General features: G+C 42.5%; 1 protein-coding gene across 1 annotated transcript in view; it reads right to left on the bottom strand.

The window, feature by feature from the left end:
* Positions 1-838: 838 nt before the first annotated feature.
* EFL1 (elongation factor like GTPase 1) overlaps positions 839-21,096 on the bottom strand; it is a 68,247-nt gene continuing 47,989 nt past the window's right edge. The window contains exons 17-20 of the mRNA XM_039858269.1: positions 18,659-18,806; positions 12,567-13,549; positions 7,071-7,255; positions 839-1,163 (exon numbers count right to left, since the gene is read on the bottom strand). Coding sequence (XP_039714203.1) covers positions 975-1,163; positions 7,071-7,255; positions 12,567-13,549; positions 18,659-18,806 — 1,505 coding nt within the window. The 3' untranslated portion in view covers positions 839-974. The remainder of the gene's footprint in view (positions 1,164-7,070; positions 7,256-12,566; positions 13,550-18,658; positions 18,807-21,096) is intronic.

Below are 21,096 nucleotides of genomic sequence, written 5' to 3'. Positions count from 1 at the left end.
TAGTTTATTGGGGGAAAAAAAAAACAACAAAAAACCATTAAAAGCAATTCAAAAACAAGGTCCGGTATGATAATTTTATGAGTTTTGAAAAAAAAAAATCCTTTTTTTTAACGGCTATAAAAATGATTAGCGTAACATCAAAACTTACGAAATCTATTTTTGACTAAATTGTATGTGTTCCTCATGTGGGGCTCTCCCTGAATGAGGCAACTGAGGTTTCAGAAAAAAATGTACAATATAGGCAATAACCTCATCACATTAGAGAACATCCCTTGAGTGAGGAAGGCTAAGAGGAAATAGCAAAGAAACTTGTAAAAAAAAAAAATTTTTTTAAAGCTAAACATATCGGGCATAACTTCCATTGAAACTTATTCAAACACGAGTGATGTGATTCATGAGTGTAAACACAGAAGGTTTAAAGGCCAACGAGTGAGCATTACGTCGATTCGCTTGACAAAGAAACCGTAAGATGAATCAGCTACTGAGAGTGACTTGGCTGAACTAACTGGAAGGTGGCTGGTCTCAAGCATGTGGTGTCTCCAAACAATGTGGAATGCTGTGATTCAGTGATCAACTACGAAGCGCGTCTAAGTGGAGGACGACCGAAGAAGGGTGACACTGTGATGACAGGCAGAGGTGCGGCTGCTCCCCACTGTGGGGTCTGCACGTCGCACCCCACCCCTGAGCTGCACAGGTGCCCCCTCCACGGCACACACCTCACTGCTGGGGTTACGCACAGGGTGGCAGGTAGTGAGTCACCGCTGCGGTACTTAATAACTCTCTGCGTTGCGCCAGAACCAATTAAAAGCTGCTTAGGAACTGTGTTCTCCAAAGTCCCTTTTCAAGTGCTTGCATGGCTTGACTTTATTGAAAGTAAACGCACACAGATAATGCAGCATAAAGAAGTCTTCCAGGATCGAACCCTGGGGGATTCTTCTTAATTTATTAGAAAGAAAAGAATCTGCCAAGAGTAGTTACTTATTTTTGCTGAGGGTTCTCTGCTTTTCTGCGTGCTCCACGATCTTTTCCTCCACGTAGAGACCTTTCCGCTTTCGCACCGCGTTCATGTACTTCCGGGCCTGGTTCTCAGAATCGGCCTTTTCCCCAAAGTGCAGGTATTCTTCCTCAGTGGTTGGCACCCAGAAGGGGTCGCTGGGAATGATCTTGTAAGAGAAGGTGACAGAATATGCGACATCAGGCAAATGTATTTTCATTTAAACGCCAACTCATGTGGTCTTAGGTAAGGAATAAAAGTTAAGCAGTGAGAAGCTACGCTTAGAGAAATAGCGATAAACCCACAGGACGAAGACAGGAGGTGGGGACAAATGGGAGCCGCCCCAACACAACCTGCAACACCTGTTATTCTTTGCCTCACAGAGCCATCACCCACCACCAAGGAACAAAGAGAACTGCTAACTTTGGATAATACAAAAGCTCCCCTTCTCAGCAGGCTACATCTGGGTTTGTGTCTTTCCATTAATTTTGCCTTTGTCCCCAGCGAAGACTAACACGTTAGGTCCGTTCTTGATTACTCTGAGCTTTTGCTCCAAAATCCAGTGGAGCGCCTGGTGAGCAGGACCAAGTGGACCACATGCCCAGACCAGGGGCAGAAACAGCGGCCCCTTTTCTCTGGGCCCACGCCCGTTTACTCTGATGGGAAGAGGCACTCATGTGGAAAAAGGTGTGCCGAGGAGCGTTTCTCCCTGAGGCTACTCTTGTGGGGAAGGGAGAAGGGCAAGGGCTTGGGCAGCGGAAAGCAGCCGGGAAAGGAAACCAGACCGGGCAGACGGGCTTAGCCCCGAGATGACGGGCCAAGTAAAGGCGTCCCAGGAGGTGTCGAACTTGGACACAGTTTCCTGAAGCCCACGACCAAGCGACCGACTTCTAGGACAAGACAGAAGATTGTGCATATGCTGAACACTGCTCCCCATCCTGCTGTGGGAGGGACACCCTTCGATGGTTTCCTTCAGAGTGAGAAAGTGCCACGAGCCTAATGGACACTCCCAGCCTCTCTGTCCTCACCGTGGTTCCCCCTGAGAGTCTGACATCCTCTCCCTCCCCTTCCACTGGAAACGAGCTGCCCACAGGAAGCACAGAGCCTGCTCCAGCCTCTGCCACTCTGCTGAAGGGACAGACGGACCGAGGCCCTCCTCACATAAGGGTCACCTGGGGGCTTCCGCATAACCCTTGTCATCTGCAGACCCACCTGTGGCCCAGGGGTTCAACTCGCCCATGTGACCCAGTTGGTAGGTGGTGTGTGCATTCACCTGGAGTGAGGCCGCCTCTGGACTCCCCGAACCCCAGCTCCTACGCCCTCTGCTCCCGCCATGGGCTTTTGCTGTGGTTTTGCCGCAGGAAGATACAAATGACTGTTTTTCTTGGAGAACAGGCATCCTTAGTGTATGCTTGATAAATGTATGTTGAGAATGAACTGCTGCATACCTGCCTTGATTACAGAAAGCTCAGCTTATTATTAAGATGGGCATTTTCTCCCCTTCTTCCTGAGTACTTGACACCTGTACAAGCAGACGAAGAGACTGGAGGCCCCTCAGAAAAAGATGACAAGGCACCGGAGCAGTGGGCGCTTCTGCCGATCCAGACATTCCCACACCCTGCTGAGCTGACACCAAGGAGCTGAGGGGCTGGCAGGAGCCTGGGGGAAGGACCAGGGCAGACGCAGGCAGGAATCTGGGGGCTGCAGGGCAGCTAAGGCCCTCTTTTTTCCCCACCACGCAGTCGCAGTCAGACTCTCATGGGGAACCCCAGTGAGGAAGGAGAGCAGCTGGGAGTGCTCGTCAGCCTCATGGACGTTTCTCTCCCCCGAGAGAGAAGAAAGGGAATGAACATTTATTCACCTGGGCAGTTGTCCTCGAAGACTGTCTATACTACAAGAAACTAGTTTTAAGCTGGTTACTGGCAACATCCCTTAACCAGCTAGATGATAAACCCACCATAGAATACCCACCATAGAAGCTACACTTTCTTAGCAAGTCTGATGAATAAGGTGACAAATTTTAGAGAGAGAGATAAATGAGGTGCTACTTGAAAGATACCAGACTCGGACTGGTCAACTGAAGACCAAAATCCTTGTTTCAAAAATATGAGACCCAAGAGTTTCGAAAAAGATCCAGTTTCGTCTGGGCCTCCAGAATATAGCTCCGGAATTTGCTCCGTCTATTTCCCGAGACTCCGGCACTCTCTCCACACTCAGCTCCACCATCCTGGGGCTCCCCGGAGACCAGCTGGAGATCCGCTCCAGACCACCCTGCCCGTGGTCCTCCGGCCTCCACAGGCGCTGTTTCTACCTCACGGCTCCTATATCTATGTGGACATGTTGACGTCTCTTGTCTCGACACGCCCAACGCACTCTCAGAATGAGGGAGACAAGTAACCCCCGACCTCGTCAGGCTCATTTTAGATCTCCTCAGCGGGGCACGCACGAGGCCACCCCGAAGTCGTTCGGGTTGTGTGCTGTGCAGAAAGGCCCAGCGAGGCCACAGAGCAGCTTTCTATCAATGTGAGAGAAAAGGTGCTTTTTTCTAACTGGCTTATTCAGAATTCATCTGCCTACAGTGAGAACATATTCTTGGCAACTCCGCAGCCTAACGGAGATGCCATACGGTAATTCACAGAAAGCAAGGCACCCAAGTGCTAGCTGTTGCCCTGGGCATTAAAAAAAAAAAAAAAAGCCTAGAAGGAAAAAGCTTTGGGAGCCCCATTTCAATTTTTTTGACCAATTTTCACCATGACTATAGCCGACAGGTGGGAAACACCACATTGAAAACACTTCTCTGGGGCCAGCGTAATCACTTCTTCCTCACCCCGCACGACCTTCAGCCAACCCTCAGGGTACTGGCAGTAGCGAATGATGCGTCTGCAGGTTATGCTGACATACATGCGCCACAGCACTGGCTGGGAATGTTTCTCTATGACTGTTATTAGCTCCTTTTTTTCCTTTTTCACAGAAGGGAAAAACATAGAAAAAGAAATTATGAGATTGCTGACTTCAAAGGTTTCCTCATGGAAAATGCCTGTAATTTTATTTTCTCTATTTTTTTGAAGCACTTTCTCTCAAAAGCTCTTGATTGTAAATTATATGGTGTGGCTGAACACAAATGGAAAAAAGTGCCTTGGAGGGAGAAGGCAGATCTCAACAACTGTGTTATTTCTAAACCTAACGATGGTGGAAAAACTGAGACAGCCAAAAACTATCAGTTCAATGACATTTAATTATAACATAGTTTTCAAGACGTTCGGAGACGTGAAGCTTTTGGGAGCAAGACCATGACAGGTGGCTGAAGACGACAGGACGGCACGGAACTGGAGCAAACTCTTCTCGACCACATTTTTCTCTGAAGTTATTAAGAGAATGATTTTTAATAACAAATTGTAACTAAGCCAGAAGCTAGTAACTTAAAAAAAATCTACTAAGTATATAAAAATCATTTTCAGCTTTTATTTTAATTTTGAAAGAGAAAGGAGACTTAAAAACCATCATGGTTTTCAAATAACAAAAATTGCCTATTTGGTAAAAACTTGCTGTTTTTAAGTTAGATATTCCTAACTATCCTTTCTCTCCTTTTTCTTGGTGGACATACAGGCCACCTGGGCTTGGGAGAAGCTGGGAGAGGGGGTAGGTATACTTTCTGTATAAAGAGCCGGACAGCAAATATTTTAGATGGTAGGCCAATGGTCTCTGAAGCAACTACTCAGCTCCACTTGAAAGCGGCACAGGAAACATGTAAATAAAGGGGCACGGCCACCGTCCACTAAATTTCATTCACCAGAGCAGGTAATGAATGGGGCACCGTCTGCTGACCTCTGATGAGACTACATTTCTCGGCGTCCTTGTCAGGTGGGACCTTGTTGGATGTGGCTACAGGATTGGTTCAGGGCAATGGCATGAGGTGCCGTGACTTGTGAACACCCATTCCGTGTCCTTAAAGGAAAAGCAGATGCCCTCCTCTTCCCAATCCCCGTTCTTACTGGTGGAATGCACATGTGACGGTGGGAGGTGGAGCAGCCACTCTGGGCCATCAGTGGAAGCCGGGCGCTGAGAAAGGGAGCTGTCCAGAGGAGCCCGCGCTCCCGCGACAGTGAACCTCACACCCGCGCTGCACCGTTGCCCAGATGCAAAGCGAAGCTTCTGCTTTATCTGAGCCACTCTGTTTCAAGATCCCTTTGATAGAGCAGCTTTACCTGTTTCCTAACCAACAGGGGTGCCAACGAGGAAACGAGAACTTAAATTTATAGATTTTTTTAATGTGCTTTATAAAATCACTTTCAAGGATAAGACTGACTAAAATGATGAGGTATTTTACGAATTCAAATATATAATTCTTCCAATAGTGACGCCACTACCACTCCTGCTATTTCTCACTGGCTTATGTTCTTATGTGAAAGGTGAATGCCTAAAATCAAAACCAAAAAAACCCCAAAAAACTAAAAGTCTGAATAAGTTGGAAATTACTACCCATAAGCTTGGGGATTAACAAACAACTAAATATTTTGGAGCTACTGTATTCCAAATAATGAAATACAGCAATGATATCAATTCACGTGTAAGCCAATAAAACCATCAAAACATCGTTTAGTTTCTAGACAAAGATACAAAACACAAGAAAAATTACATAGTAAATCACTGTTAAAATGTAGTTTGTACTGAAAAAAAAAATGTAACCTAAATCAGAACATTAATTTTGATTCCGTTAAACATTAAAAATGTGACTTTTTTTAAGGCGAAGCAGACACGACTGACTTAACTAGAACTTCACTCGTATTGATTTAGATGATATGAATGTGCCCAAGTAAAATTAAATTTGCCCTGTCCAAAGTCACATTTTCTGAAGTGTCACCTTTCTTTACTATAACGATTCACTTAACTACAAAATTCATTTTAGAAAGAAAGCTCGCTCTCAATTACTCCCACCCCCTTTATTATCTAAATTTAAACAGTTCATTTTAGTGTTCTAAAGAAAGAGGGACCCATCTGGCTAAAGAAAGTGAAATAAATAAGAGCTCACTGAACCTAACCCGTGAGTTTTGTTTGAATGGACTTTAAGGGAAAACCCTGCAGTGCCTCTGAGAAGCCCAGTGCGATGCCACACTGCTGAGAGCCGGGATGCCCTAAGAAAGCCAGCAAGAAAACCCGCTCGCGGGAACGGCACCAGGCTAGGTATCGACATGCTTTATCTCAGGGGTGACGCAGACTCAGGGAGGTTCCAGAATCTGTCCACATAAGTGGCAGAACTGGTATCCGCAACCAGGACTCCCTGACACCAAAGCCAATGTTCCTTCAGCTGACCAGCAAACCTCCAGTAACCGTGAAGGATGTGAAGTTTAGATTCCCTATAAACAGTGACAACAAAAACTGCTTCCTCCAAACCTTTTTAGTTACATCCTACAGTTTAAAAATTCTATTCCTGACCTCAGGCTTTGTCTTGAAACATAACCGATTGTTCTCTGCACACACCCTGCGGTCCTCCTCCCTGGCCTTCCATCACGTGGCACCTCCGACTCAACACCCTTCTCCTCCGTAGCTATTGGCTTCTTCTTTGCCTTTACGAATTGTTCAGGAAGGCTGGCCTGACCTCCCTGTCCTTCCGTTATTATTTCTCCCCTAAATTAAAAAAACCATCTTTTCTTCTCTCCCCAGCAATGTGTATCTGTGAAGTTTTCATTTTGATTACCGATAAGGTTCCCCCTCTAAATGCTAGAACTACTTTTCCCCAGAAGAAAAGTTCCTTAAAGTTTTACTTTCAAAAATGTCTGTGCTTTTCTTTTAAAAATCTACGATATATCTTTAGAGGGGGGAAAAGGAATTAAATGTTCTATGCCTTAACCTTTACATCAAATAAAAAGAATGAACGTGTGTATTCTAAGCCACGTTTGCTCTAAGGCTCACTCGATCCAGACGGATAAAGACCATGTGCTTTCCCCCCTGTCCCTCTGGCTAAGCAGGGCCACCAGGAGGCCAAATGGCACAGAGACCTTTGCTTGCTACTCTCGGTGTCAGCCATAGGAAGCACATCCATAGGTGAAAAGGCAGGCGTGAGGGTTTGGGTTTTTACCTCCCAATGGCTGAATACGAGCTGTGGGCTGGCCAGGCCACTCGTTCTCTTCCTGATCTCGTCGGCAAAGCCAAAGCTCTCGGCGACGGGCAGCACGGCCTTGATGATGAACACGTCCGTCCCCTCTTTCATCTCTTCTTGCAGCACCCGACCTTCTCTCTTTGACACTACGGCATAGACCCGACCTGCAAAGCCAGAAATCTTTTAAATCCACTGACATGTCTCGAGCCACACAAAGTCACGATGACTCATACACCCTGTAACAATCTACTAATAAGTAACTCTGTTCCCAAAAGTATGGAAATTTTGAAGTGCTTATTTAAAAAGCAAAGCACAATTATAGGAAAAGAACAAAAAGTGCAATCACTCCAAATTGTATTACCCAGATACAATCCTCTCAGCACGGCGTAAGAAGCAGGAGACTTTCAAAAACCTTTCGATACAATTTCACCCAGGAGCTGTTTTGGGGTACAAAATCCAATGTGATGAGTGTGGCTGGACTTTGTCAATATTAAAATATTTTAATAATTACGAGACATTATTAAAGCAACTGGCACAATGACACTTTTATACTCAAAATTAAAACCACACACAAATCAATGTTTGCTCATATATTTTTTAAACTATTTAAGTGGCACAATTTTAAGAGTTTTATTCCCTGAAAACTGATCGTCTTTGTAATTAACACCTGATACCAATTTCTACCACATCACCGGTTCTAGCGAACTCTCTTGGCTAACAGTTTTGTTTCATCTTTAGGCACAATTCTGCGGCCCTATCCTCAGGAGGGAGACATGTCTGACTGGCTACCATGTGAGTGGCTGCCCCTGGGTGCTCAGAGCACTCCTTCAACTAGTGAGCAGAACAGAGATAAACTGAAAATCACAGACAATTGTGAGGAGCTTTCTATACCAGTAGATACTCTCACAAAAGCCGCCTCTTTCCAGTAACACTTAGAAAAAACCATTTTAATTACTAAAGTCATCTATGCATACAGAACCCTTCAAAACGTACGACAGTGCAGTTCAGCAGAGCGAGAGTTCCCCGACTGCCACAATGAGACCAGGACTCCTTCCTCTTAAGTAACAGGGTGATGATGTGGTGTCTCCCACACACTTCTATTTATTTTTAAAACTGAGAACTCAGGACACAGAGCAAAAGTACCTGAAACCCAAACTTTTTCCCCTGACTCAGATTTCCCCCTGGTGGTGGCGATTAGGAAGATAAGGGAAGAAAGGGACAGTAAACGCCTGGTGTCACAAGATCTTAAGAATAAAAAAACCTTAACAACTCTGCTGAGCCTTCCTCATCTCTAGGTTTAGCTTAAAAACAAAGAAATCAAAAATTGCATCAGTGATGAAGGCACCACTTTCACTCTGGGCTACTCTGAACAAACGCTCCCCTCAGAGCGTCAACTCATTTATCATTTGTTTTAAATTATTAATTTTATGCCAGGGACTCCTGAGACTGTTTCTAAGCCCGGTCTCTCGCTTGACCTCCAATCCCACATTTATCACATTCAATGAAGGCAGGGGCCTCACCACGGCGGAGCCCAACTTCCTCCGAAGCTCAACAGGTCTAAGACAGAACACATTTCGCAATGCGAAAGGCAACACCACGCCCCCAATTCTAAACAGTCACTTGCCCAGTCGTCCACACGAGAAATCGCAGTTACAGCGGGTTAGCAGGGAACTTAAGGGTCGGCAAGTTCTAGGCCAGCAGTCACTTGAAATTTGCTCGTACACTTCTAAAACTCACTTCCTCTCAGGGAGCCCGCTTCATTTTCGGACAGCACTAAACGGTAAACAGTTCCTGAGCCCCAAATCTGTCCCCTTGAAGTTTCTAACCATCAGTCCAAGTTTTTATCACATGGGACACGCTCAGCCCTTTGATTCATCCACAGATCAGCCTTTAAACGCCTCAGAGGCAGCTCTCCAGCCTTCTCTCTTCCAGCCCGAACACTTCAGTCTTCCTGTGACGAGACCTTTCTTTCTCGCTACAGCCTGACCACTCTCCCACTTGAACTGTGATTTATTTACATTCTCTTGGTGCCTAACACTGAAACCAGCACTTCAGGTACAATGTCTGAAAAGCTCTCAGAACAGCAGAACAACTATTATCTTTCCTGAGATTTATATATTATTATTTGCCTGAGATTTATATGAGAAAAAAAATTTACTATAATAGCATGCATGAACGAGTAATCTTTACTCTGCGATCTCATTCTAAGAATAGGTCTAAGGTGATTTATGGAAGCAAATACAAAACAAGGTGTGGAGGGAGAAAGACTATGTAAATTGGGGTAAATGGACCATGAAAAGGTGGGCAGGAGGCCAGCTGCAGAGGCCAGCAGCTCCTCCCCTTCCTTCATGGGTCATGCCAGTAAGCTCGGATCAATAATTATAATTGAAACTGAATGTAATTAGTCATATAATTTTGAGCCATTCAATTTTAATTCCACGAAAAATAAACCCTAAAACTGTGGCATAGTGTTGGATCATCGAACGTAAGAAAACGGCTATAACGGAGCCTTCCGAATACATCTGACTCTCATGACAGGTCTGTCCAGTGCCAGGATGCATTGGGAGACCCTCTGACCTGCCGCTGTTATCACTGAGAAACTAGCGTAGCTGTATCAACAAGGACTTTCGATCATATGGTCTCGGACCGCGAATATCCCGATGCCCCTTCAGCGGAGTGTCTGTTCCATCACACCCCAGTCGTCTGTTCACCTGCTCAAAGACCACCATGTGTCCTGCTTTACGCAAGGCACCAGGGAAGAGGGACCCACCAGGGAAAAAAGGACGACACAAAGGTGAATTGACTGCAACCTTTGTGACCTGACTCCACTTTGAAGGACTACACTATAAATACCTCGGCCTGCACTCAAGGCCCTTTAGGACCGGGCAGGCGCCCACCACTTCAGGCCCCCGGGACTACCAGAGCATAAAGACTCAGAGCGGACTGTGCTCTAAGCCGAGGTGAGCCACTCACTGCCCACAGGACACATCTGAGGCTTTTCCACTCTGGGCTCAGTCTCTTCAACCTACAATACGCTTGGCCCAACTCGACAGTCAAATCCCTTTCATCATTTTAAGGCCATTCAAAACCCACTTGCCCCATAAAGTCTTCTGAGATCCCCAAATTAAAATAATCTCTTCGTCATTCTTCAACAAACCTAACATGTTCTTTTATGGCAGGCATTATAGATTCTTGTACATACATCTTCTTCCATTGTGAGCAGTAAGATTGGTCTACAGATTCTACTATCTTTAGACTTAGAAGTTTGGCAATTAAAGGTATAGTTGTTTTTGTTTTTCCAGAATTTAGGGAAGGAAACAGTTGCTCCAGAAATGTTTTCTCTAATAGTAAACAAATAGGAAACAATGTGAATTTCCAATTTGAGAATGACAGTAAGGAAATTATAGCATATCAAACTGATGACATATTATCCAGACTAAAATGAACATTATGAATACTGAATAGCCAAATGGAAGCATGCTTATAAAATAAATAATAAAAGTAAAAAGCGAAACATTAAACTGCTTCTACCACAAGGTTATAGTCATGCAAAATATACTATCATAGACAAAGACTATAAAAGAAAATGGAAAATGACAGGTGGATTTCCAAGGAGAAAGACCTTTCTTTCATCTTGTGGTTTCCGTTGTTGTTGGTAACACTGCAGTGTAACTCCAGTTAAAAACACACAAAAAGAACATGGTGGGCACTTCCTATTCTTACAAACCAGGTCAGACTAACCTCTCATCCTTCTGTCACAGAGTAACCATACTGCTAAATCGAGCAAGTGTGGCCGACAGGATGCAGATGGGCTTCAACCAAATATGAGATAAAGTAAGTTACGGACATAATGGGGCACGTGGGCTGCTTGCTATTATATACACAATTCAGTTAAAGATTTATAGGAAATGAATGTCAACAAGGTGCCCCGACCCTGGAATGATGTCTTTCCTTTGTGAAATGTCAGTGCTCTGTGTCCTTACTAAGATGCTCAGCGACTTAAAGATTCAGAGGGTATATCAAACCCACGGTTGGCATGAACCTGGTAGGGAAATAAATGCTGGGGCAGAATCGGGATGACCAGGTAGGGGCTCGATTTAACGAGACACAAGTTAGCATGAGTAAACGCAAGATTTTATAGCTGGGTTCGCCCAACCAAGCGTCAAGGATGAGAAAGGAAATGCTGAGCGGCAGTTCCTGCAAAACCGATGAGGGCTGAGTTTACGAAGAAAGCCAACTGAATACTTAGTTGCTGAATCCAAAATTATTCCATCCATCCAAGCCCATTTCAAGGTACAAAAACTTTCAAAAAGATCTACCCTGTTTCAAATTTTGCTAATTCCAATTTCTCATAAAATTTCACCGGAAAACCATATTTATTCATTAAAGTTACTATTTTACTTTCTAATCGTTTTTACATAATTATGCTTTGTCACTTTAACTCATGTCTCAAGGCAGAAATCACGTGTAACACAGTGTTGGCATATAGTTCCATAATTTTTTTGTTGAACTACGAAATGCTGGTAAAATGTAAGAAGAACCCCAACTTTAGAATAAGAAATGGTTTGAAAAAGTAAACAGTGCTACTTATTAAGAATGTTTCTGATATTAAGGCATCTGTGTTTCTAACAGCATATGTATTTATCTTTATATGTAAAAGCAGATAGAAGAACTACAGTAATCACAGCTATGATGAAAACTCTAACACTGCTTAACAGAAAAAGTTATTTTTTTATGTGAACTTATTGCCAAAGATAAAAACAATGAAGAACATGAATGAAAAGTTAAAAGGCTAGAAAAAGAAATACGAAAACAGACAATTTTCTAATCACATAAAATAAAAAACACAAACTAATTCAAGCCCATTAAAGGCAAATTTCATGGGTAAAAAATGATAATCAAACCACATCTTTAAGAAAGTAGATTTTACAAGTAAAGAAGGTCATTTCTTTGGGATTATTTCTCTAGATAAAATGATTTTGAGATGATTATTTTTCTACAAAATTTCCCATTCTGACCATAAGTAACTCATGCATTTACAGAAGGATTTCTTGTTTTAACAATCTGTGTAGAAAGAACTAAGTTTTTAAAAAAGACTAAGGAAACTCATTTCGCTAAATAAAAAAGACCTTAACTTGTCTAATTGTCTTATACCAATCGCTGGAGAAGTAAAGCAACTGTCAGCAAAGTCTGAGGTTTTCTCAGAAGATCTCTGAGCATCATTTACCAGACCTTTCATCGCAGAAAAGTCTATTTGTTGCTAAAGCTCTTTAGTAGTCAAGTCCCCCCTCCAACCTCATGCCAAGATTTTAACATTTATGGCCTCTGGCTTTCGAACACCTTAGAGCCTTAGTAAATGAAATGGTAATGGAGCTCCTGCGAAACAGTATAAAACGAACTTCCGTCCCAGCCTAGGAGACCCCTGCTACTCAGAGCGCCCCTCCCTCACTGCCTCAACCTCCCCTTCCTCCTCACCGAGAACATCGCCGGTAGCCATGATGTCACACGTGTACATCGCTGCCATCAGGCGCTGAGGTTTCACCTGCAGTGCATAGCGACATGCTTCCTTCATGGTGGCGATCAGCTGCCCTGACAAGGGTCCGTAGCAGTCGGCGAGTGACGACTCTCCTCTCCGGGAAGGCCCCTTCTCAGAGGGCTGGGAGCCGCCGTCCTGGAGCTCCTGGTTTCCGTCTCTGCTGGGGCAGCTTTCACCTCCCCTCCGCTCCTCTTTGACCACATCGCTTTGTTCTTCATTCTGCTTATCACCTGTTCCTTGTTCCTCAAATTCACTTAGGTCCCATTTTTCCAGAACAAAACAGACACCCATGAGAGGCTCCTCACACATGGGTCCAGAGAGAGCTGCTAGCTGGAAGCCATTGACGATGCTATTGCCCATATCTCGGTACCTACTGGCTTCTTTTGAAGCTGTGCCAGCCGGGCCTGTCCATACAGAGTTCTGAAAATCTTCATCTTTATTTACTAATATGTTGGGCCCACATTTTCTTGGGCCAAATGACCAGATTTGGTCAACAATGTTCCTCCATTTTCTCCCTGTTAGGTGTCGCTCAAGTTTTCTTTTGAATTCCCAAATTTTCTCTTGGGTCTTCTGGTGAATCATCTGAGTATTTTTGCCCTCATTCAAAGATGATGTCAACTGTTCCATAGAACGAATCAAATCACTGTTTTCTTCTAAAATCTGAGTGACTTCTTCCGGAAGGGGCATGGCCCGCACACTGAGCGTGGCCAGTTTATTGGGAGTTGTCATGGTGATCAGGCCCTCGGAGTCTACCTGGACTCCCTCAGGGATTCTGCTTTGCTCGTCTTTCATTTGGTGTATGACTGCAACTTTCTGCTGTTTGCCTATTTCTTCATTGACCATGTCCACTTTGGGGGGTTTTGTGATTGTCTCTCTGAATGGAATAATGGGTTCAGATACACTGATCTGAATCTTCGCAAACCTACGGACAAATGCAAGAGAAATAACAGAAGATAATAATCGAAATGGTCTCAAAACTCCCATAAAATATTCCACAATTGAGATTCTGAAAAATACACAGAAACATAAGAATTATTTTACTACAAAAGATCACTAACTTACATTGTATCAGAATTCAAAAACTGTTTTCATTTCAGATCGAAAAGACTACCTCTGATGGGAACACACCTTCAGGGAGGTCTTTGCATGTAGAAGAATTTCACTGCTTTGTTCATTCTCAAAACAAATAAACCATCTATTTAGATTAAGAATTTTTGAATGAAAAATAAATGTTTTAATAAGATTTGACATGTGAGTTCTTTAAAATACTATTTGCCAATTTAAATGTCTGGAGAAGAAAAGCCTAATGATCGTAATTCTAACAGACAAAGAACCACAGCAGCTGAGGACATCGAGTCAAATTGTGACCATGGATTTGGCTTTGATAATGAGGCTCATAGCAAGGCAAGCATGATCTAGCAGTTTGTCTGGGGCAGTTTCTGCAGTGATGAAAAGGTTCTATATATGCGCTCTGTTACTGAGCACTTGACACACAGCCAGTGCTCAGTAACCACAGCGCATATATAAAACTTAATGTTATTTAATTTTAATTAAATTTAAATAGCCACACATATCTAAGGAGCATTTGAAATGTGGTTGGTATGACTGACGAACTGAATTTATTTAAGTTCGATTAATTTAATTTTAAATAGCCACACGCAGGTAGTGGCTACTGTACTGGAAAGCACAAATCTTGAACTTCAGTCTGGAACCAAATTCAGAAAGCCCCTTCCTCACATGCTATCGAGTTTAGTTTCACGTCGTATTTCCTTCCAAACGTGTTTTAAGCACACAGAGGGTGGATTCTGGACACTGGTGCCGACTGATTCTGATGACAATGAAATGTGGTCTTCCTTTTTCTCTTACTTTCTGTCTCCCTCATTCCCAGGTGACACCGAAGCTTTGGTCTATATGGATATATGTATAAATGTACGTACACGTATGCGTGTGGGTACACATATATACTACGTGAAATTTTGGGATCTTGGAACAGTATTTTTCCCTGGGAAATATTATTCAATAAGGGAACTAAATACTAAAGGTTTCTGAAATACTTTCATATGAGTCTATATTTGTTTCTGCTTTCTATATTTTGTGGGTGACAGGTATTTGAATTATCTGATTTTATACATTTTGATAAATCTGAAAACTCAGTCAATGGGTGATTTTCTAAGAATGTTACCAAAACTGATGTTAGACTATAGAACCTGAAGAGACAGTAATGTGTGAAAGAAAATAAAAACGTCATGAAAAAAAATTATTTCCAAGAAAGGTTCTGGTTTTGCCAGTGAGCCTGTTCACTTTCAAGGATTAGCTTATTTCAAATGCTACATAAATTCCTGTATCTAATGTATTAATTTAAAATTACTGTGATGCCCAAACCTGTCAAAGAAAGCATATAGAGACAAAACTGTAATTCAAACTTACCTAAAAATTCAGATATAAAATCTAAGATAAAATAATAACGAAAAAAAGGGATAGATGTGTCTTCATTTATTTACTAATCGTTTATGTATGAGACACTGCGCTAAGTGTTTTACATATAGCTTTTCCTTAGTAATTGTATTATTATCCTCGTTTTGTAGAGAAAAAACCAGGTAAGAAAGATTATCTTCTCCAAAGACACAGAGTTAGTAAGTGGGAAAGCTAGGGTTAAATCTGAGGTCAGAATTCACCATTTATGGCTTTGCCTTTCATATTTTAATACAATACACCTAGAATAAATTTCTGAGTACGGCATAACATGAGAGGTCAAGTTTCACTTCTTTCTATGTGGATATCCAACTCGTGGGCAACCATTCATTAAAAAGTCTGTCCCTTTCTAATCTCTCTGCAGTGCCACCTATTCCTGAACTCTCTATTCCGGTCCATTCATCTGTCTGTCCATCCTTGTGTCAATTCCATAGTCACTTACTATAGCTTTAAAACATTTAAGCTTTGATTTCCAGCACAGTAAGACCTTCCACCTTGTTCTACCTCTTAATAGGTTTTGGCTATTACTGGCCTTTTGCATTTCCACAAAAACATACATGTAAAGTTAATAAGATTTTGACTGGGATTGCTCTGAACATATCATCAGTTTGGGGAAAACTGACATTATAATACTGAATTTTTCAAACCATAGAAAAGGTGTATTAACTTCTTGTATATCTTTTAGTTTTTGCACAGAGGGTCTATAAACATGAATATATTTTTATTTTGAGATATTTGATATTTTTATCATAAATGGTAACCTTAAGTAATTTTCATTTTCTATTTGTTAATGGCACATAGAAATGCAATAGACTTTACATATGAATTTGAATACAGCAACCTTGCTGAATTTACTTACTAATTCTAATAGTTTCTACAGATTCTTCTGGATTATTAGTACGCAATGACATCATCCACAAATGATGTTTATAATTTTTCCTTTTCAATTTTCATAGCTTCCATTTTGTGTTCTTCATAATGCTGCCCAAGACCTACCTCAGAATGCTAAACAGAGCCTGTGACGGGGGCGCCCTTGCCTTGCTCCCGGTCACAAAAGGAAAGCTTTCAAAAATTTCACCAGTAAGTACACATTTGCTCAAGTTGTTCTGAATATAACTCATCGGTTTAATGAAATTCCCTTCTACTTCTAATTTGCTGAGTTTTGATCGTACACAAATGTTGAATTTTATCAAATGCTTTTCCTCTGTTCACTGAGGTGATTTCTTTTTGCTATGAACCTGGTAATTGTACGTTGATTGGTATTTTTAATATTATTCGACTGAATTCCTTTGGTAGTTACAGGACTATCAGGTTTTCCATTTCTTCTTGGGTCAGATTTTTCTAGAAATCTTTTAATTTCCTTTACAATTTAGTGCTATAAAACTTCCTAATATTCTCTTACCTTTCTTGGCCCAGGACAAGCTACCTAGTACCTAACCCAATTCATTAAGATGCCTGAAACTGCTACATGACACCGGGGTACTTGCAAAGGCCTTTTGTCAATACCACCTGACCCAGCTTCCTCAGGGTTCCAAGACAGCACCTAAAAGTCTGCTGCCTGGGCGCCCTGTGGAGCTCTCCCCTCTGCTCCCCGCACCTGGTCCACCGGACTCCTCTGCCGACAGCCCAGACAGGTAGAAGAGGGAGACCCTGCCCTTCCTGCGCTCCAGTTAGTCTCCGAGCTCCGACAAGAACACTAACTGAGCTCCAGCTACTCCTCCTTCACGCCAGCCCCAGTGCGGAGGAATCCTTTTTTAGTGGGAGGTGTCATTGCTTTCAGAGATTGGAATTTTAGAAAAAGCAGTTAAATACTCCAGAACTTGTAAAGTATCTTATTAAAGCAGTATATATGTTTTGAAAAACAAATGTGTTATTTTTATTATTTTCAATCAATCAAAATTATTTTTAGATATTTAGATATAGTTTCTAATAAAAAGTTTACATAGAATGTTTTCCATAATGAGTTATTTATTAACACATTTTAATGTCATGTTAGGGGCATATTTCTAGAAAACTAATTTCTCTTATTATATAGTTTTTCTTCTCCTGAGATTAAAAAGTACCCATGATGAAAACCACGAGATAAAAATGAAAAAAGTCTAAACAAAGAAACAAATAAGTAATTCAATTAAAATCAGTTTCAGGCTTAAGGAGGGGAGGGAGTATTACTTGAAATGTCATTCTAAGTACCAAAATAAATTATTTTTCAAGCTAATGGCCCGAGAAATATAGGGTTAATTAACATGGATTTTAATTGGCAGCAAAGAGTGTGAAGAGAAAAGAATTTAGTTCAAAGACCCCCCCGAAAATAATGTTTAAAGTTTTTTTTAAAAACCTGAGTTTTTATTTTAAAATCTTTATGCATTATGATTTATCCAATTAGCATTACTCTCTAACCAACATTAGAACCTTCAGAAATGCTAATACAATGGTAATGACAAGAAGGAGATGGAAGATCTGCCTTCTGATTTTGTACTAATTACAGCTATGAAAACGTTTCGAGGAGGAAAAGCCAGACCCCGCACTGACACTGAGGAACGGAAACGGCCAGTCCGGCAGGAGTGTGGACACCACCGCGACTGACGGCGCCAGCGCTGGGTGATGCTCGCCGGTCTGCCACGGCCACAGCATCGCTGGCGCCCCCTGCTCCTCCCACCGACTTCACTGGGTTGTTTCAAGGGTTCAGTGAGACCGTGCTCAATGCAGTGGCCCACAGGAAATATTTCGTATATAAGTACATTAATTATTTATAATTCTTATTTTAGCTATGATTATTGGAGTCCCAGAAATTCTAAAAATAAAAAGAAAGAGGGCTGTTACAGGACAATTCATTAAAGGAGAACTACTGATGGCCAGTAAACACACACAATAAATCTCAGTATCATTAGTAAGCACAGAAAGTGTATATTAACGATGAAGTGCCACCTTTGGAGCCAGCAATAATACTTCCAGAAGTTTATCTTAACCAGTCAGAGCTGCGTATACCGTATCTGCAGACACCTGCATGTGTGTAGAACAGGCGAGGGATTTGCGAACCCAGATATAATGGCGGTTCTCTCCACATGCTAAATGAATGACGCTTCCTATTCTTCTGTAGTTTCTTAATGGCTACAATACACATACTTTTCTTTGGAATAAACAGGAAAAGTGATTTTGGACGCTGATGTTATGGCATGTACAAATCCCCGTGACAGAGGAATATCAAGAATTCCTGACAGTTCACACTGCAGAGACCACACAATGAGGAAAGAAGTCAGCCCTAACCACACCTAAGTTTACAAAAAATCATTGTGTTTTGCTGTCCTGATGTGCTGTGTGTGTACCTAAAGTAAAATACACATATGTGAAAATATTTTTGGACTCAAGCTAAAAATGTAAAATTATTCGAGTACAGATAGAAGTGAATGCTATTTGTCATTCATTAAAAATTAAATCTATGATCCAATAACTAGTAACAGCTCATGTTTCAGGGCATTCCATTTTTCTTCAAAAACAAACTAGAGTCTACATTCAAATGGTTTAGGAAACACAAAAACATCCATCTCTACCACCAGCTAACCTTTCTTTCAAGTCATCCAGGCACCGCTGAAGGTGGACCTCCCCTGCTGTGACTAAGACGTGCTCTCCCGTTTCCTGGATCAGAATCTGGACACAGGGGTCAGCTTGGTTCAACAGTTTCATTCCTTTGACCAGCTGAGGCATTTCACCTAGGTTCACAAAAGGAAATACTGATTAAATATAACGCAAGGACTAATACAATCTAAAGACAATTCCATGGCCGCCAAAGGGAAAAGAACATCAAATAAGCTTTTAAAATAACAGTTTTATTTTCCTTCCAAATAACGCGGTGATGTGAAGAAAACAGCCTTCTGGTAATTTATTTGTACAGAGAGCTAATGTGAGAAGTTCATCACCAAGACACTCAGCTCTGGGCTGTGCACTTCTTCAGAGACTCAACACATATGAACTACCACCATATACTTGTGAATCCACCTAAACCTTATTATAAATGCACATAGTACACGCCCAGAAATGTAACAGAATTCTACTCCAAACAGTACCTACATAAAATTAGCCAAAAAAAGCATCTGATATGATAATCAACTCAAGAAACGGCTCCAAAGCCTTATATTTAATTATTTGTGAAACTGCTGACAGAAGTGTGGGCTTCAGGATGAAGCTGCCCTTCGGGTCAGCTGTGACACACTAACTGGCCACCTCACTCAGTGAGTTCTGGCACTGTCTGCATTCTGTTCCGCTTGTGCTCTTGGTACACAATGACTTTTACCCAGACGCTGAGAGTGGAGGTGTGGATGGGGCTTCTGATCCACATTTTGGGTGCGGCTGCTTTTTCTCCCCTTTCCATAGGTTCGGCAGCTCACGGTAAGTCAGTATGAAAAGGGCCCTGGGATACGCATCCCGTTCAGAAGTAAACAACACATCTGTCCAGCACTTCTCAGGAGCAGTATTACTGGGGAGCCTTGGGACAGGAGGGCGGAACATCGCAAAGTCATTAGAGCCACAATCGAGGAGTGAGGGGCTATTGCCCAAGGTAAGGATGGGCCTAAGAAACTAGGGCAAAGAGTAAACACATGGTAAATGTCCTCTGAGGGCCCATGGGAATGAGGGCAGCATAAGAGAAGCAGTCCCAGACACCCTAAGCGTAAAAGAAGATGCCGACACTGTAACAACCAGGATGACCGAAAAATGAGTGTAAAAATTCAGACACTGAAATACGGGAATGGGGCACTTCAGTGACACGATTAGGAATATTCATGGTCAATCAGGAAAAACAATATCCAGGATGGCAAAAAGTAGCAGCACTCTCTTTAAAATTAGGAAAAAAAACTGTGTGTCCCTTCTAAGCATTTTAGTTTATCTTTTACCAAGATCAGAAAAAATCTAATGAAACACATATAAGGAAATAAATGCTGGCATCCAGATTGATAATCCTAAATAATCAGATTACCTGATTTACAAAAACAGAGTCTGCTGCAGGACAGGAAGTAGCTGGGAACAGGGACCCCTCACCTCATGAAGCTAACGCTGCACAGAAGCTGGTTCTGCTGCCCTTTAAGGCTGGGCTTTTACTCAGCTTGGATAACAGCATGGAGTAGCACACAACCATCAACCAGATGTCAAAAAGTAGAAATTTCTATTAAAACATTATGGCTTAAATGATCATTAATTCCTATTTCAAAAATTTAGATCCAAATGGAATAGAGAACAATTAAGAAATTAAGATATAAATGCTAGAAACACATAAGAATAGACTATGGATACCAGACTCAAATGGCACAACTTCCTTACACTACATGCTTTAGGGCTGGAGGCAACTGACAATGGCCAGAGCCAGCCCAACAAGCAGAATAAAGAACAAGCCAGGAGGGTCCAGGATCCAGACAAGCCCGCAAAGAGGAAGCAAGCACAACACAGAGTGGCGTAAACTGTGTCGCACCCAAGGCACCGCCAGCCCAGCGGCCACCCGGGAAGGAGGCCTGTCTCTCAGCCCCAGGCACAAAGGCTGTTTACCAGGCCCGAGCCCGTGAGTCGGAGACGCAGTCCTGGAGTATCTGTTCTAGCGCCCGGGGCTCCACAAGGGCTAGGCATGTGTCTCAGAACTCGAGGCAGAGACAAGCTTTCGGAAGGCCCCGGCTCTGGGGAGAAGAGGGACATACAGGTGCTGGGGCAACAAGGCCATTATACACCTCAACGGAAAACTACCGTTTCTACACTTGGTCGCTGGTTCCTTCAGACGTTCTTCACTGACTACCACGAAGCACTGAGAACAGCAGAGTCGCAGGGGACAAGGGGTTAGTGGGAGTCATGGAAGTGAAATCCAAGAGCTAACGAGGCCTGGCCAGGCAAATGGTATAAACCAAAGACTAAGCCTCAGTCACTACAGGGTCTGGCATGTGAGTGTCACATACCAGGAGGAGATGTCCAGGAAAAGCTCAGTGTCCAGATACTGTAGCAGACCTGGAGGGAAGAGACAGA

This window comes from Pteropus medius, unplaced genomic scaffold (genome assembly GCF_902729225.1).
Source record: "Pteropus medius unplaced genomic scaffold, Ma_sr-lr_union100, whole genome shotgun sequence".
Taxonomy (NCBI): Eukaryota; Metazoa; Chordata; class Mammalia; order Chiroptera; family Pteropodidae; genus Pteropus; species Pteropus medius.
The sequence above is the reverse complement of the archived record's forward strand: the minus strand, read 5'-3'. Positions and strand labels throughout refer to the sequence as shown.